At 41.8% G+C, this 17,999-nt stretch overlaps 1 protein-coding gene across 2 annotated transcripts; it reads left to right on the plus strand.

The window, feature by feature from the left end:
• Positions 1–1,941: 1,941 nt before the first annotated feature.
• LOC308322667 (uncharacterized protein) lies at positions 1,942–15,684 on the plus strand. 2 transcript variants are annotated; one of them, XM_080774063.1, is made up of 6 exons: positions 1,942–1,994; positions 2,726–2,817; positions 3,424–3,575; positions 10,860–10,992; positions 13,959–14,034; positions 14,660–15,684. In XM_080774063.1, the coding sequence occupies exons 3-6, from the start codon at positions 3,442–3,444 to the stop codon at positions 14,785–14,787; spliced, it is 471 nt and encodes a 156-aa protein (XP_080630189.1). In that variant the 5' UTR covers positions 1,942–1,994; positions 2,726–2,817; positions 3,424–3,441; the 3' UTR covers positions 14,788–15,684. The 2 variants fall into 2 exon arrangements, with proteins under 2 accessions (XP_080630189.1, XP_080630188.1); XM_080774062.1 differs by lacking the exons at positions 1,942–1,994; positions 2,726–2,817 and having other exon boundaries at positions 3,253–3,575.
• Positions 15,685–17,999: the final 2,315 nt, after the last annotated feature.

Here is a 17,999-nt window from a genome sequence, read left to right on the forward strand (position 1 = left end):
ATATGGGCTGTAATAATAACATTATTTAATTATTTCAAGAACCTTTCCAAAATGTCTTTGTTTCATTGTTACTAGTGCTTGCAAATCTTGTTACAATATACTTGAAACTATTTCCCACCTCTGATGGAACAACAACAACAAAAATGTCTCCTAATATAGCAGGATTCAAGTGTTGTGAAATTACAATGTCATCATTATTTATAAAATATACCGGTATATGACTTTCATAACATTTATTAGGCCTATTCATGTTGACCGAGGGACAAAGAGAGAATATTTAATTGTAGGGTATTTGAGTAGTTGGATAGTTTTTATTGCATATCATTCGATATTGGATGACATGAGCCAGAAATCTATTTATAGATTATTATTATTTTCCTCCTTTCCTTTTTTTTACTGACAGTTATTGGGAACACAATATTGTTTTAGTTATAGGAATGGCTGCACTTATATTGTAATCGTATTTAAAACGTACTTTGAACATGATGTTTTCACGTGTATTGTTGTCAAATGTCAATGTTATTTAATTGAAAGAGTTTTAGATTAATATATTTCACACAACGGCAATGGTTCTTTATTGCTTCTCATGGGTTGGATTACCTTACTTAAACATACAAGGCCTCACGATCTTTGGCAGGCCTGAACACCAGTTTTGGAAACACTGGAGTAGAACAACAGCGTCTAAAGCTGAAACAAGGGTGATCGTGTGTGGATGAGTTTATCTGAATCTGCCTCCATGTTTCCCCTATTTTTGCCCTGGGTTTTCCGTCTGCACTCCTTTCTTTTTTTTCTTCCCCGTTATTTTCTTAATATACCTTTTGTAGCAAAGTACCCATATCTGCAGCTGAAGAGCTCAGACAGGAAGCAGGAAGTGGACAGCGCAGCGCTCCACTTAGGCTATGTACCTGTGGGTGTCAGTGTGCAGAAACACTTTGATGTTACCAATCCTTCCCCTGTGAGTAGAAAATGAAGACATGCACAGTATACGCATCCTCCTTGTACCTCTCTCTCTCTCTCTAGTCAGCGAAAGTTACCAATCTGCAAAATATGACTAATAGCTTTCTTCACAAATATCACCTCTCAATTTGTTCCAACCGAACCTTGTGACAGCTGCTGAAAGTTGGGGTACCATTAACAACCTATATGCAGGCAAAATGTTCTCATTTTTAATCTGCTTTAGTTTAAGTAGCATGTGACGGGTCAAACTAGGGGTTTTCTCCTTGGGCTAAAACGTTTTGTTTTTTTAAGATATTTTTTGCGGCTTACGCCTTTTATTGGTTTTTGAAGGGACAGACAGTAGGCTGACAGGAAACGGGAGAGAGATGGGGGGATGACATGCAGTAAAGGCCGTGTCGGGCTCGGGAGTCGAACCCGCGGCACACTGCGACTGGATTACTAGTCGGGTGCCCAAACGGTTACGCCACCGCCTGGGCCGGCTAAAATGTATTTGTGCAAAACAGAATCATGAAAAACCCCTATAGTTTGACACGTCACATGCTACTTAAAGCAAAATGGAAATTAGTAAATTTGCATATAGGTTCAGGTTGTTAATGGTACTTGGAACTAGAACTTTCAGCACCTGTCGCAAAGTTTCCCAAGGGAGTTGGGTTGGAACAAATTGAGAGGTGATAGTAGACACCTTTTATGAACATATTTTGTGAAGAAAGCTATTGGTATAAGCATTTATTTTGCAGGTTGGTCACACATTTGGCTTACTTTCCCTAACTACTCTCTCTCCACTCTCCTTCCCTCCCTCCCTCTCCTCCAGGTGATGACCTCCTTCTCCCTCTCTCGGCTGCCTGGTGCTTCACCACTGCTCGGGTCAGAGTTCAGCTGTGACGTCACCAACGGGGAGGTGGCTCCCGGTGCGTCGCTGCAGGTGACGGTCACTTACGCCCCGCTGGCCGCAGACGCAGTCTCTGTCGACTACCTGTCCCTGAACTATCCCGGATCGCTCAGCAAAGCCCTGCTCAAACTCACCGGGAAATGTATAGGTAGGTATACAGGTGCACTATGAATCGTTTTAGGGCGAGAAGAAGCGAACAGGCAGTGGGTGAGGGCACATTTTCATAATTGTTCAAACTTCTTATACTTCTTAGACTTTCAGAAATGCCAAAAATATGAGATTTATAAGCTCACAACATGTTGTGATGTGATGTCTTGTGAGCTTGTGTTAGCAAGACACCATTGTACGTCTAAGTATAAAGTAGGGATTTAGTGGTTAACCGTTTTTTTACTTAAAGATGGAGTGCCACAATTTTTGTATTTTTCCAGTTTTCCATGTGTCTATGAGGTGACAGTACTTCATTAGACACCCTGGAGTTGTTTTTATGTGCAATGGTGTATTAACTTTGTATGGCACCGTCGTTTTTCACCAGAAGCAGAGACGTGTGTTTTCATTTTTTCAACCAGTCTAACGTTCATTAGAAGGACAATATCAGTCACCAGAAGCAGAGACGTGTGTGAAGTTACAATTGGTTTATATAGGAAGGTAAAGTTAATATCAAATATCTAAATATTGAATCAAGCAACTTAAAAACCATCTGGGGTGAAACACAGAAGTCAGATGTTAAAATGACAGCAGGGGGAAAAAGAAACTTTAATATTGGACACCTCTTTATAATAATTTCTGTCTGTCTGTTTCTTTCTTACACGTGTGTGTGTGTGCGTGCGTGCGTGCGTGCGTGCGTGCGTGCGTGTGTGTGTGTGCGTGTGTGTGTGACAGTCTACACCGTCTTTGCGCTCCTAGAATACTTGGTCGTTGGATCCAACATGGCGTTCCACCTCACTGCAGCCTTGGACTTCAGCAACCAGGAAGTCCTGGTGGCCACGCCCCCTGAGGACAAGAGATACTGACCTCACACACACACACATTTGAATTATTTTATTTGGTCCACAAAAAAAAGGAAAAATGCATAGGACATAAACATTATGGGTGCAGTTATTATGTTACAATCACAAGCCTATGACACATGTTTGGAATCATACTGCTAATATAAATGATGTTCCTCGGTTTCCTGTCAATCAAAATCATGCCTAACATTAACCTCAGTAAAAAAATACAAGAACCGCTGAGAGCGAGATTTTAGAAATGTTAGCCCCTCTAACATTCTCTGCACGTCTGTGTGTGTGTGTGTGTGTGTGTGTGTGTGTGTGTGTGTGTGTGTGTGTGTGTGTGTGTGTGTGTGTGTGCGCGCGTGTGCGTGCGCGTGCGTGCGTGTGTGCACACGCGCATTATGTATACAGCAAACATTTCCTCTCATTTTTTTAAGATTCGTTTTTTGGCTTTTGTGCCTTTGTTGATAGTTACAAGCGACGAGCTGACGCGACAATAAGAGCCTATTATGTGGCATTATGTGGCATGTGCCTGGACTAGGCCAGCATTGACTGTTTCCTGGTGTATTGTGACTGTAATCTTGACAGGTTTCCTGAAGACCAAAGATGAGTCAGTGTGAGGAGAGAGAGGAGGAGGGAGCTGACAAACATCACATCCACAGAGCAGAGCCTCCATCTGTGTCTATGAAGAGTCATGAACCTCCTGACTTCAGTAATGAACCTGGACCTCCAGATACAACGTATGTGAATCCTCCTATACAATTCAAGGTTCAATGTTGTACTTTATTCTTCCATCTTGTGTACACTACATGTACATAAGAGTGAAACTTGGCTTCCTTCAGACAATGCAGCAGCATTATATACACCAGCGGTTCCCAAACTTTTTCACGTCAAGGACCCCCAAAAAATATATGCCAGGGACCCCCATAAGAGAAGATTTGTACGGCTCTAGCGGTGATTCTCAACCCGTTTAATTTCAAGGACCCCCAGTTTCACATGCATTAGTCTACATATCCCCATTTAATGGCATTTCTATCTCTGGGACCCCCAATTTATATTGTAAAATCAATGCTAATTTAACTCTGAGAGTGTACAAATGGAACCAAATGGACCCTAACGGGTCTCTGAGTTACAGTCCCATAAGGGTCCAAATGGTTCATAACTATCATCTAGCTGGGTCCCCCCTGGAACTCCCTCAAGTACCCCTGGAGGTCCCCGGACCCCACTTTGGGAACCACTGATATACACAACACTATAATACAACTTTGTGATCTCATGCTAAGTTACATGAATGACAAAAACAAGACATAACATCTAATAATGTTGTATGAATCCTGTTCAAAGTTAATCTACAGATTGTAAGTTACTGTGTGTGCAGTTTGTGAATGAAGTGGTACAAATCAGTGTGGTGTTCAGTAGACAGGCTGGCTGCTTGTGTGCATGTATAGTATGTGAACAGTAATATGTACAGTATGTGATTGTGTACAGTATATGCAACAAGCCATGTTTAAACTATCCCCGGTTATTGTATTGTATATTTAGTAAGTATTGTACAGTGACAACTAAAGTCTCTGTAATGTTTATGTTGTACTATTGTCTATTACTATAAAACTAAAATAAAGGGATTTAAGATCAATCTATATGGCTCTGCCTCCTACTGACTGCCTAGTCCTAATCTGGTGTACTTGTGCCCCCTCTTGGCCAGGCCATGTAACTACAGTATTTTACATGCATAGTAAAACTACAACAAAACAATTTATATAATGTTTTTTGCAATTTTAGTTTTCTTTTTGCTGCAATGTTGTCAGAGGAAACTAAAAGATGTTACCCTTGTATAAATAAAATGAAATGTAACAATAATACAAATAAAAAAAAGAATTGACAATGTCATTAACACAAACAATGTTATGATTCCAGAAGTCTGTACCACAGAGCAGAGTCTCCAACACCCAGCTACATGTTTATGAAGAGACGCGTCTAAAGGACTTTCTCCTGACTTCAGTAATGAACCTGGACCTCCACACACACAGTATGTGAATCCTACTGTACAATATACACACTATAACCACTAACCAGGGCTGCACACAACTTTTTTGGTCTAGTAGCCTACTCAGAGGAGCACCTGGAGGAGTTACTGGTGCTCTTAAAATGCGGCGACCCGTCTCGCCGGATGGATAAAAGAGGGATGCATGAATACCTTATAGCAAAGCGATATTTATTGGATAAGTGGGGACTGGGGAGTCAATGGAGAGTATTGCAACTAAACTCTAGATTCATCCCATTATTTAAAAAAATCTAGAGTTGCAAATTGCAGCTATAGGTCCATGTGTATTCCAGCCCTATATCATGCATATTCTAATACAAACTTCTTAATACTTCCTAAGGATAATATGAGCATCAAAGCAATATTTAGATACTTTCTTTTTTTAAATTATTTAATAGCTCACAACGTGTTGCGGAGGCGACACGTTGTGAGCTTGCAGATCGGCTATTTGTTTAACATATGACACGTCGTACGGCGAAGCATACGTCAGGCTTCCCTGACTGAGGCAATGTACACAGTCAACACAGAGTCAGACAGACACACATTGCTCCTCGGTGCAAAATAAACAGTGTACACTACCCGACTTTACGATAATAAGGGACAGTATGTCGGGGAACGCTGTTGTCATGTTGATAAGCTTCATATTGTGCAGCAGCAGTGCCAGTCCGTGAGAAACGGCATCGCACACTTGCTCCAGCATCTGGAAAACAAGCAGTGAGCAGCATGGAATCCTCCCTCGTTTGACTAAGGACACGCTGTGATTAGCCACAATGGCCAGTGCACTTGTGCAAGACGTGCTGTGATTAGCCAGTAGTAGCTACGGTACTTTGAGTGGCAGTCAGTGCGAAATGCTCTCTGTGTGGCCCCAGCTGTAAGCTGTTGGTGCAGAAGCGCTTCCCGGCGCATTATGAATTTTGACGGCGCATGCACACTGGCGCACCGCTTATGTGCAGCCCTGACTATAACACTATACAATATACACACTATGGTCCTCTCCTCATTCACAAAGGAGAAATACGCCAGAGTGTAACTGATGCGTAAATAGATGCGTAATATGATATCGTATTTATCCGTCCGATCAAGCTGCGATTCGCTCCTGTGATATTCAGGGAACCTGCATGGTGTAATCACTTCAATTGCGAATCGCTGAGTGTATCCTTTCCGCATTTTTCCCAAGCGATTCGCCTGGTGTCGCCTGGTTAGTTGGAACATCCATGCCCATTCAACACAATATAAGGCAACAGGAAATATCGAAATACGTCATCATAGCCTGCACAGAGGATTCCCAAACTTTAAATTTTATACAACAGCCGCGATGAGCAGTTCATTTTGACAGGAGGGTCTCTGCACGGACAGATCTTCAAGTAAACAGCGCAAGTTGTATATAATTATAAACTAAACTTGCCAACTTGGCACGCATTGCTTCACTCCTTGTTAAATGTCAGAACATTAATAAGTTAACTGATGTTACAGTTACTTTCACATAATGAGAAAGAAGTTAATTTGTACTGTTCACCACACGACCAAATGCTATATTACAACTCGGCAATGATAAAAGCCCTTACTGATGACTGCACTGCAGGGTTATAAAAATATGAAAGAACAATTGCACACTCGCCTGCAGAAGTAAAATAGATATCAGAGCTGCATTGATTCATGCAGGGAATAGATTAATATCATCTCACTGTCATCTGTCTAAATGCCATGTGGAGAATGGATTTGTTCTGATCATGGACACGTAGGTAGGCATATAGCTATTTAAATGTTCAACCATATACGGCGGGTAGCCTATATCCTCTTTGTGCAGGTTCATTGCATGATGTCGTCATATTAAAATGATTTGCGGGACATTTGTCACCAAACATGATTGATCTCATGATGAGATCAATGTAGTAGCCTACAGCCTACACAGCTACAGTTGCCCATATTATAATTAATTAAGGTGATCTGGCTTAAAACTATAGACTGGCCGAATTGCACTGATGCCATAATGTGGACTTTTTATAGGGCTAATTAGCCCTAGTGATTGCTGTCTGTCTGTCAGACCGGCATGTCTGTGAACCCAGGGCTCGAAATTAACTTTTCTTGGTAGCACCAGTGCTCCCAAATTAAAAAGTTAGTAGCACTAGAAAAAAATTAGGAGCACCTACCCAAAAAGTAAGGAGCACAGACAATATATATAACGCAATACATTGTATTAATAAAAGAGTATAACGCAGTATACCAATTAACACTTGTAAACATCTCCATGTCAGTGCATTAGTCACGTGCATACCTAACTGTGGCATTAAGACATTGCATTTCTGAGCACTGAGCACTGCAGAGTTCATCACATGCCGGGTTAAGGTTTAACAATAAAATATGAAACTTATTTATTCAGACCATGGAGAAATGTATTCAGTCCACCATGAACATTTTCCCTTCCCTTTTTTGCTATACAGCTTGTCCCCACAGGTCTCAATATTTGCTATTGAGAATGAAAGAAATTAGATCAAATGTCCACCAAATATGACGTATGATGATATATAATTATAGGAGCACCTCACTTCCCACTTAATTTTTATTGAAGGAAGAACAGACAGACAAAAACTCAACTAACAAGAAGAAAAAGACAAAAAGTAAAAGAAAAAAAGGCTGCATTTTTCATATTACAATAAACATTCAATGAAATTCTATTGCAATATCGCTAGGCTGAGAGAAGAGATTCCACTTTTCCCATTTTTTATAGAATTTATCCTCTTGTAGTCTAAGTATGAATGTTAGTTTTTCCATAGAATGCAGTTCCTCAATAATGTCCATCCATTGACCTTTCGTTGGTGGGTCCTGTTGGTACCAGCGTCGTGTGATTGCTTTTTTACTTGATGCTAAGAGGATCTTGATTAAATATTTATCATGTGTTAGAAACTCTTCAGGGATATTTCCCAATAGTAGAAAAGAAACAGACAGAGGTATCTCAAAACACAGAATGGTCTCCAAAGTGGAGTGAATATCCTGCCAGTATTTCTGAATTTTAGGACAAGACCAGAAAATATGAGCGTGGCCCGCTTCCTTGTGGCCACATTGTCTCCAGCAAGGCTGTTCTGTTTTCAGTTGTCTTGATTTAATTTTTGGAGTAATAAAAAATCTCATTAAGTTCTTCCAACAGAATTCTCTCCACATTCTTGAGTTGGTGGATGTAATTTGTGTTTTGCACATGTTTGCCCATTCTTCTGATGTGATGGTAATCTCCAACTCTTTTTCCCAATTAGTTTTAATGTACTCTGTGGAGTTAGACCTAGCTGAAACCAGGGCATTATATATACTGGACACTACTCTTTTGGACTCCTGCTTATATGCCTGAATAAAAACCTGTATGAGATGGTTTGAGGCCACCGGCTCGGATGCTTTCACCTCCCCCATGAAGTACTCTCGTATTTGGAGGTATCTAAAAAAGTCCTTGTTATCTATGCACATACACATATTTTTCAATTGTTCAAAGTTCAATAACACATTGCCTTTCATGGCAGTACTGTAAGAGGAAAAACCATACCGAGCCCATCGGGTGTGATTTTTAACTCATGCATTGTCCTGGGGCCAGGATTTAAAATGTGGTCTCCTGACTCTCAGTCCCTCTCCCATCCATCTCTTCACGGACACCGAAGCATCAAAGCTCTCCTGAGGAGGACCCTCTACAATTGCTCAATTCAACAGACCCATTCAGGATTCTAAAAACGCCTTCTCAATCCTGACCTAAGTTTTAAGTGTATAGAGAGGCACTTGTCTTTATCTCCTTGGGCAAATCATTCCATTGCACCGTTTGTACTACATGGAATACAAGCTACTGTTATGCTAATTACATGCACAAAAGTAATAGTAGTATTATTCACTGTCTCTGTTGTTTATGTATTGTTATTTCTGTCTGTATGATTCCAGAAGTGTCCACCACAGAGCAGAGTCTCCAACTCCCAGCCTTCTGTCTGTGAAGAGTGACTGGTCTAAACCAGGAAATCCTCCTTACTTCAGTAACGAACCTGGACCTCCTGATTCACAGTATGTCAACCCTCCTATAAATATATACAACTGCACTATAACACTGTAACACTATACAATATACACTATAACACTATACAATATACACTATAACATATTGTGGGGTGTCGCTAGGCAACCAGCCGCCAGGTGAGCGTCATGGCCCAGACAGCCAGTGGGGAGGAGGCAGAACACAGCCGAGGAGAACACGCCTCCTCGGCCTCGTCATCGACCAGACATACTACCCAGCCCACCTATTGGCTCAAGGCCAAGTGCACGCTTGTAGTGCCGAAATTATTTCGGCTCGTCAGAAATGTTTCAGTAGCACCGAATAGCCGACTTTAGGACGGTACCCGCCCCCCCCGAACCTCAAATGACATCACATTGTAGGCTCTACAGCGCCGAACCGAATTATATTCGTCTCTAAAATAGGAGTATGAATCGGCCCTAAGAGCGTCTGCTAAATGCCTAAATTGTAAATTGTAAAATGTGACAGACATCATGATTATTATAGAATCTAAGACCGTGATTCACATAATCAGGTATTATTACTTAGGCAACAATTCAAATATATACAGCATACGATAAAGAAATTATTTAAAAAAATGGCTGATGGGGAAGTCCTCGTACATTCCCTTTGGGGACATTGTATTTAAAGTGTAAATCCAAAAGGATTCACGTTGTAGCAACAATCTATTCAGATCCCCTCCTCGCCTGCATGGGGCATTTCACATGTTCAACCCATAGACTGTAAAAGATATGGACAAAGCGTTCCCCGGGTCTAACATGGACGTAAAATGAAGCCAGTAATTCCTTGCACTGTAAGTCGCCATCTTTCTAGATCCGTTTGGGCCCAGCTGGCCCATTGGCTGGCCCAGACAACGAGGCGGGACTTCCCCCCCCTTCTTCTCCGTTGGTTTTTATTTTGACTCGAGTGGGAGGGGACTCCCGATCATAGACTGTAAACGGTAGCCACGCCCCTCAGAACATACGCGACTTTATGGTAATTTATTTTTGCGAACGCAGTGAGCACTTACTATGAGACCTAGCAGATCATGTCTGTCTGTCTATCTGTCTGTGTGTGTGTGTGTGTGTGTGTGTGTGTGTGTCTGTCCCGCTATCCAAATATGGAGTGTGTTGCATCAGCAATCACTCTGCTCCATATATGGGCACAAAAGGGGCCAGGTCCACTCAGCTCCATATATGGGCACAAAAGGGGCCAGGTCCACATATACAGTAACAGCGGGACAGACACACAGACAGACAGACAGACAGACAGACATGATCTGCAGGGTCTCAGCTGCGTTTGCTTCCCGCGTTTGCGCGTCTTACTGGTATAAATGGGACCATCATTTTCCAAAAAGAATATTATGACATTAGAAATTAGACTTTAAACTATTGACTGGAAGCAGAAAGTATTCATGACCATGTTTATTAAGGTAATACAGTCTAGGTGAAGTTGGGCCCAAATACATGGACTTCTATGGGGCTATGGGTTCTTTTGGGTCCAGTGACAGTGCCACAACAGGCCCATTATATGAACTTTCAGGAAATCCCGATTTCCTCAGTGGCTTCACAAAATATCTGTCTGACTGCCCCCCTGGTTCAACCCCCTGATATCTCAGAGTGGCCACTGTGTGTTTAGAGGACAGAAACTGCATTGCAACCAAAGGGGCTTTTTAGGATCTTGGTTGCTGGATGCTGCTTCTATGCTCGAACATGTGCGTCTTTAGCGCCCTGTTGGTCTTGCCAACATATCCTAGTCCAACATGGGCATTTGAGCAAGTATATCACATTTTTGGTCGTGCATGTTATGGTGCCCTTGATGTCAAAGTTTTTACCCGTGAGTGGGTGTGTAAAAGTGTGGCTCTTAGTGGTGAAGTTGCATTGTGCGCACCTGCCGCATTTATAATTGCCATCCTATGTAGGACAGCGCCACCTAGAGGGTGTGGTAACACCCTGTCTCCTCTAGGACAGCACCACGGTGGAGGACGTGGAGACCCTCATCAAGGACACCGACTACAACGGCTTCCCGGTCGTCGTGTCCCGCGAGTCTGAGAGGCTCATCGGATTCGTGCAGCGCAGAGACCTCACCCTGGCTATCAGTAAGACCTCCCCCTATTGGCTATCAGTAAGACCTCCCCCTATTGGCTATCAGTAAGACCTCACCCTGGCTATCAGTAAGTGTAAATAACCATTTAAGAGCTATCTTGAGTGTGAAGTGTTGTTTTCCATAAGTGGCCCTACAGTTACTCATCCTGGCCAGAGGAGGGAGCTGTCGCCTTTTGGGACAATCTAGCCTTTGGACCTTCAACATTAGCTGGACCCTGGCCTACTTTTATTCTTTTCTCTTTCTTTGAGGTCTTGAAACTGTTCAAAGTGTACATTTAAAGCAGTTAAACCTTGGTGTAATACTTGTTTGTTAAAGGGTATACAATACAGTAATGAGCTGACCCAGGGGGTCCAGAGAGGGGCTAACAAGTGTAATGCTTTATTGCGAACGCAGTGAGCACTTACTATGAGACCTAGCAGATCATGTCTGTCTGTGTGTCTGTCTGTCCCGCTATCCAAATATGGAGTGTGTTGCATCAGCAATCACTCAGCTCCATATATGGGCACAAAAGGGGCCAGGTCCACTCAGCTCCATATATGGGCACAAAAGGGGCCAGGTCCACATATACAGTAACAGACAGACAGACAGACAGACAGACAGACAGACAGACAGACAGACATGATCTGCAGGGTCTCAGCTGCGTTCGCTTCCCGCGTTTGCGCGTCTTACTGGTGGTGTCGTCCACTCACAGTTAACAGTATTTGTATTGAGTTGTACTTTAAATGTACTGGAATTCTGCAAACAGTTAATAAATACTATTGCTGAATCAATCAAAAAGATTTACACACACACTCACACTGATTGATTGATTAATTTAAGTATTTATTAACAGTTTGCAGAATTACAGTACATTTCAAGTACAACTCAATACAAAGACTGTTAACTGTGAGTGGTCGACCCAGTTAAGCATTACACTTGTTTACAACAGGGTCCACATTGTTCAATTCATCAAAACATTTAGAGACATACAAATAGACACTTCTATGTAGCTCACACACACACACACGCGCACACACACACACACGCACGCACACACACACACACACACACACACACACACACACACACACACGCACACACACACACACACACACACACACACACACACACACACACACACACACACACACCCAGAGAGAGACCGTTCCATTAAGGTCAGTTTACACCTCATTCACACACAGAGAGAGAGAGAGAGATATTCACACAGAGAGAGAGAGAGAGACCATTCCATTCAGGTCAGTTTACAATTTAGGCATTTAGCAGACGCTCTTAATCCAGAGCGACTTACATTAAGCAAGAACAAAAAAGCATGGGAATACATCACATAAAAACATTTATCATGAAACATGCGTAACCTAAGAAAGTAACAGTGGAATATCTATATAATTAAACTATACATATAAACTATACATATATACTATACTATGCTATACATATGTACTATGACGTGCTATGACTACATACAGTGCAATTATAGTGCTGTCTTCATAACATGCTATAAGTCTGTATCAAATGCTATCTAAGGGGGTAGGGTAAGTGCTATGGGCCATGATGGAGTCTGAAAAGGTGGGTTTACCTCAAAATACCAACAATGAGTAGTAGCCTATTAATGATTATACAGACTATATATATATATATATATATATATATATATATATATATATATATATATATGCGTTACCTCAGTCTGAGCAAGTAGGCCATTTTATTTATATACCACCTTTCACACATTCAAACAAAGTACAGTACAGTTCATTTAAAGCCCAGACTATATCAGGCTATCTATCAAGCCTAGTTGATAGACTAGCAGCAATTTGCAACTCTAGATTTTTTTATAATGGGATGAATCTAGATGAAATAAAGTATGGATGCCACAACTGGACCAGGATGGAAAGACCAAGGGTTTGCGTTCTAAGCACAATGACGTGTTTTTAAAAATTGGTGTATGTACAGTATGTGCCATTTAACATTCCATTTTCCAATTTCTTCGGCTTGTTGCCATATATGAATGGAATGAGATATGAGAGGACCACATTTTTGTTGGCAGTATTTACTCAATGTGCCACTGAACAGAACTTCATTCAATTTGTAGGGTGTGACTATACTGCGTTCCATCAGAAGCCATGGGATATTCTCTTCTTGGGAAAACCATTTCTCAAGTGAGCGGATGGCAAAGGAGATGTGATATAATTCTAAATTGGGCAATTCAAATCCACCTTGTTGTTTACTTTGGTAAATAATTGTATTTTTCAGCCTTGGTCGTTCCCCCTTCCAAATTAATTTTGTAACCAGGCCTTGTATCTGACTTTTGTTTTAATCTTGATGAGTATGGCGTACAGCTCATGAAAATCTAAAAATCCTATTTCAAAATATTAGAATATTTACGAGACCACTAAAAAAGTATATTAATGTATGCAGTCAATACTTGATCTGGGCTACTTTTGAACAAACCATTTCATCAATGGGGCGTGGCATGGAGGTGACCAGCCTGTGGCACTGTTGAGGTGTTATGGAAGCCCAGGTTTGCTTTGATAACAGCCGTAAGTTAATTTGTATTGTTCAGTCTCATGTCTCACACCTTCCTCTTGACAATACAACCTAGAATCTCTGTGGGGTTCTGGTCAGGCCAGTTGGCTGGTCAGTTAAGCACAGTAATACCATGGTCAGTACACCAGTTACTAGTAGTTTTCAATATAAAAATATATTTCAATCCAAATACAGCAAAAATAGAAGATCTACAAGCTCAAAACATGTCACACTGCGACACGTTTTGAGCTTGTAGATCTTCTATCTTGGCTACTACAACAGTATATGCAGTGTGGCCCTCTGGAGTGAGTGTGGCCCTGTCCATATCCAAAGTTGCCCACCCCTGATTTAGAAGACATGTTGTAGAATCTGCTCTCTGCTCTCAATGAGATTAATGTGTCTCATCATCACGTCTGTTTGCTGCTCTTCCAGATATCGCCGTGCAGTTCCTCCATAAATCTGCCCCCATATGCAAGCTACAGAAGAAGTACGCAGCGCATGTCGCCAGGTTAGTGGATGTATAGATCTACACGTTGTGTTCTATTCATTCCATGGTGCAGGTTAGTGGATGTATAGATCTACACGTTGTGTTCTATTCATTCCATGGTGCAGGTTAGTGGATGTATAGATCTACACGTTGTGTTCTATTCATTCACACACAGACACACAGACATCAAAGGGGGCTTCAGCCCCTGCCCTTTTACCCTTCTGTAAAACAACTGCCCTCTCCAGACCACGAATGCAGCGTTTGCTACATGGTGGAAGAAATGCAAAATGCCCTCCTCTCCTTTCCATGCCATTCCAGAAGGCCGCAGTCTCGTGAACTTACGTCTCCTGAACTTAAACACAGCATTTTGCGTTGAACAAATTTGTTTAGAAATCCATGTCGTTACACCGCATCTCCACTAGCTAAAGATTGCTGGGTTGCGCCCCGAAAATATCTAATCTACAAGCTCTCAACGTGACACGTTGTGAGCTACCTGGTTGGTTGGTTGGTTAGTAGCATATTCTTGTCTCAAAGATTAAGCCATGCATGTCTAAGTACAAACGGTGAAACTGCGACATGAGTCCATATTTATCATTACCAATGTTATCGGTCGGTCAATAGCTTTCTGTTTGTTTCTCTATCACAGTTACTGACATGTGGATGAAACAGCAGACGCAGGACATCGACTCTGCTTTGGACCCGGAGAGCAAAGACCGTTCGTCTGAGAAACTGCAGCCGCCGTCTGTGTCCGTGAGCCATCACCAACACCACTGAGGGGAGGAGATTGTGTTTTCAGCCAGGTTGGCATTTAATGCTCCTCCCACCTCCGGTGAACTCTCACATTTCTGACATTGAGGCACAAGAACACTTTGGTCACTTTTATTTTTTTTATATAAAGTATATTTATTGTTTTTTCACTTGGGTGACTTTGTGAGTGTGTGTTGGTGTTTCTTGCTTATCAAATCAAGGAGACAACAAGAGAAACAAGACTACAGATATGTAGTAATGCCCCATTTAGACTGCAGTCACAGCCAGTCAAATATTTTCCCCCGACCTTTCACACTGCATCTGCAATGAGCAGTAATGCAATACAGTGAGGACATGAATAACAAAAAATAAAAGATCAATTAAAAGCAATGTTGTAGAAGTGGGTCTTGAGCTGTGCTTTAAAAATGTCTACAGAGGCTTCCTGAAGAAGGCACAGTGGGAGCTTGTTCCATGCCGTCAACCCGTAGAAGCAAAAAGCTGCTTCCCCGTATTTTTTGAGGTTTGGGCTGTGTTAACATCATGATAACTCCAAGTGTTGGTGAGATTCATACCTCCAAATATAGTTGCTCTGTGGATTTATTTTTAAATTCACGTCTCCCCAAGAATCTCCTTTAGTTCACTTTAGTATGTGTGCCAAAAGTGTGCCTTTGAGCCCTGCTTTACAGTGAAACTCAACAGGGAGACTATCTTACGTCATACATATATATTCTTTTTAATCTATGGAGCAACTATTGGACAACAGACACGAATATGTGTAGTTACATTGTGGCATGGAAACCACACAGCTCAAAGCTCCACCAATAAACATAATATGTCTTTGCACTTTAAGTAATCTGGTGTGGTGAGTTATTATGAATAATAGTCAGGTTTTCTTTTTCTTTCTTTTCAGTTAACCCATTTAGGCCTGACGTCGAAGTTAAAAGAATGTCTGAAATACCTCATGTTTCTCTATCAGTGGTGCTCAATATTTCATGTCGAGGACCCCCAGAATGATGTGTATTTTGCCGCCGACCCCCATCTGAAAATATGTTGTTCCAGAGACCTCCCCAGAAGCAAATGTATGAGTTAAAAATGTTCCCTCTGAAAGAATATATATTCAAAGATTTGCACCACATTTTCACGATATTTCAAAAATAGCAGACCTACAAGCTCGTAGCGCTGCACTCGGTGCTGTGCTATGAGCTTGTAGATCTGCTATTTTTCAACGGCTAAAGCATAACATAATGCTTAAAACACCAAAGGGGTTCCCGCCCAAAATGGGTTAAATACTGGTCCGGGTTGCGTGGTCCGGCTTTTATTTGCTACCTGGCACATTCTTATTAATAAAAATAAATATTTTATTGTTTAATTAAAGAATATAACATTATTTAATACAACTATAATACATTTCAACATTTTATTACTAAATGATATAATATTATTTAGGGTTAGGGTTTATATAATTGTATAACACTAACAATAATATAAGTTTGTGGTCCGTATTTTTGATTGATTGATTGAAATATTTATTAACAGTTTGCAGAATTACAGTACATTTTAAGCACAAACTCAATACAAAGACTGTTGACTGTGAGTGGACGACACCATGAAGCATTACACTTGTTTACAACAGGGTCTAGTTACTAGTATGTACCTATAGCCTAGGGTTACAGTAACGATAGTAAATGTTTGGATTTAAATACGTTCTAAAACATAATTATTTATTTTATATAATTGTATATAACATTAATAACAATAATATAAGTTTTGCATTGTGTGCACAATTTCACAGCAATCACAAGATGTTACAGCTTTTTGTTTGAAACTGAGCACTCCTGCGAACTTTGGAAGCCAATCTTAGCCAATCAGGATGGAGTCTGAGAAATCTGAAAGACCCGTTTCGTTGAATGGCTCTAGAGGGTTAGGGTTGGGAGGGACGCCGATGACGTCCCATAGTTGGGAGGGACGCCGGATGACGTCCCAAAGTTGGGAAGGACGCCGTCCGGCGTCCCATAGTTGGGAGGGACGCCGATGACGTCCCATAGTTGGGAGGGACGCCGGACGGTCTCCCATAGTTGGGAGGGACGCCGGACGGCGTCCCATAGTTGGGAGGGACGCCGATGACGTCCCATAGTTGGGAGGGACGCCGGATGGTGTCCCATAGTTGGGAGGGACGCCGATGACGTCCCATAGTTGGGAGGGACGCCGGATGCGTCCCATAGTTGGGAGGGACGCCGGATACGTCCCATAGTTGGGAGGGACGCCGGATGCGTCCCATAGTTGGGAGGGACGCCGGATGGCGTCCCATAGTTGGGAGGGACGCCGATGACGTCCCATAGTTGGGAGGGACGCCGATGACGTCCCATAGTTGGGAGGGACGCCATCCGGCCTCCCATAGTTGGTAGGGACGCCGATGACGTCCCATAGTTGGGAGGGACGCCGATGACGTCCCATAGTTGGGAGGGACGCCGGACGGTGTCCCATAGTTGGGAGGGACGCCGGTTTACATTGTGCTAAAGATACAATAATTAATACAATACTGGTAATAGAAAAAATAAGAGAGAGAAAAGATTTTGGATCTACTTTTTGGCATTCATCTTTCTGTGTGCACGCATGCACACACACACACACACACACACACACACACACACACACACACACACTCACTCACTCACTCACTCACTCACGCACGCACCTTGTGGTGACAACAGCTCCTTTGAGTTTTCTCAGACAATATACGTTTACATTGCCAAAGCAAGTGTCAAAATATTATAAAAACCATTGAAAATGGGGAAAGTATTTACAGTCGGGAGGTACAGCATTGTGTAAACAAAGTATATACAGTTGGAGGTACAGTATTGTGTAAACATAAAGTATATACAGTTGGAGGTACAGCATTGTGTAAACATAAAGTATGTACAGTTGGAGGTACAGCATTGTGTAAACATAAAGTATATACAGTTGGAGGTACAGCATTGTGTAAACAAAGTATTTACAGTTGGAGGTACAGCATTGTGTAAACTAAGTATTTACAGTTGGAGGTACAGCATTGTGTAAACTAAGTATTTACAGTTGGAGGTACAGCATTGTGTAAACTAAGTATTTACAGTTGGAGGTACAGCATTGTGTATCCCCTCAATGGACATCATTGGCCACAGTTAGGTGACTCAAATGGCGCTTACACACCCACCCCTAATTGCTACTGGTGTGAAAACAGAGCAATTCAAAAAACATAAAAA

This window comes from Protomyctophum bolini, assembly GCF_963924005.1.
Source record: "Protomyctophum bolini genome assembly, chromosome: 10".
Classification (NCBI taxonomy): Eukaryota; Metazoa; Chordata; class Actinopteri; order Myctophiformes; family Myctophidae; genus Protomyctophum; species Protomyctophum bolini.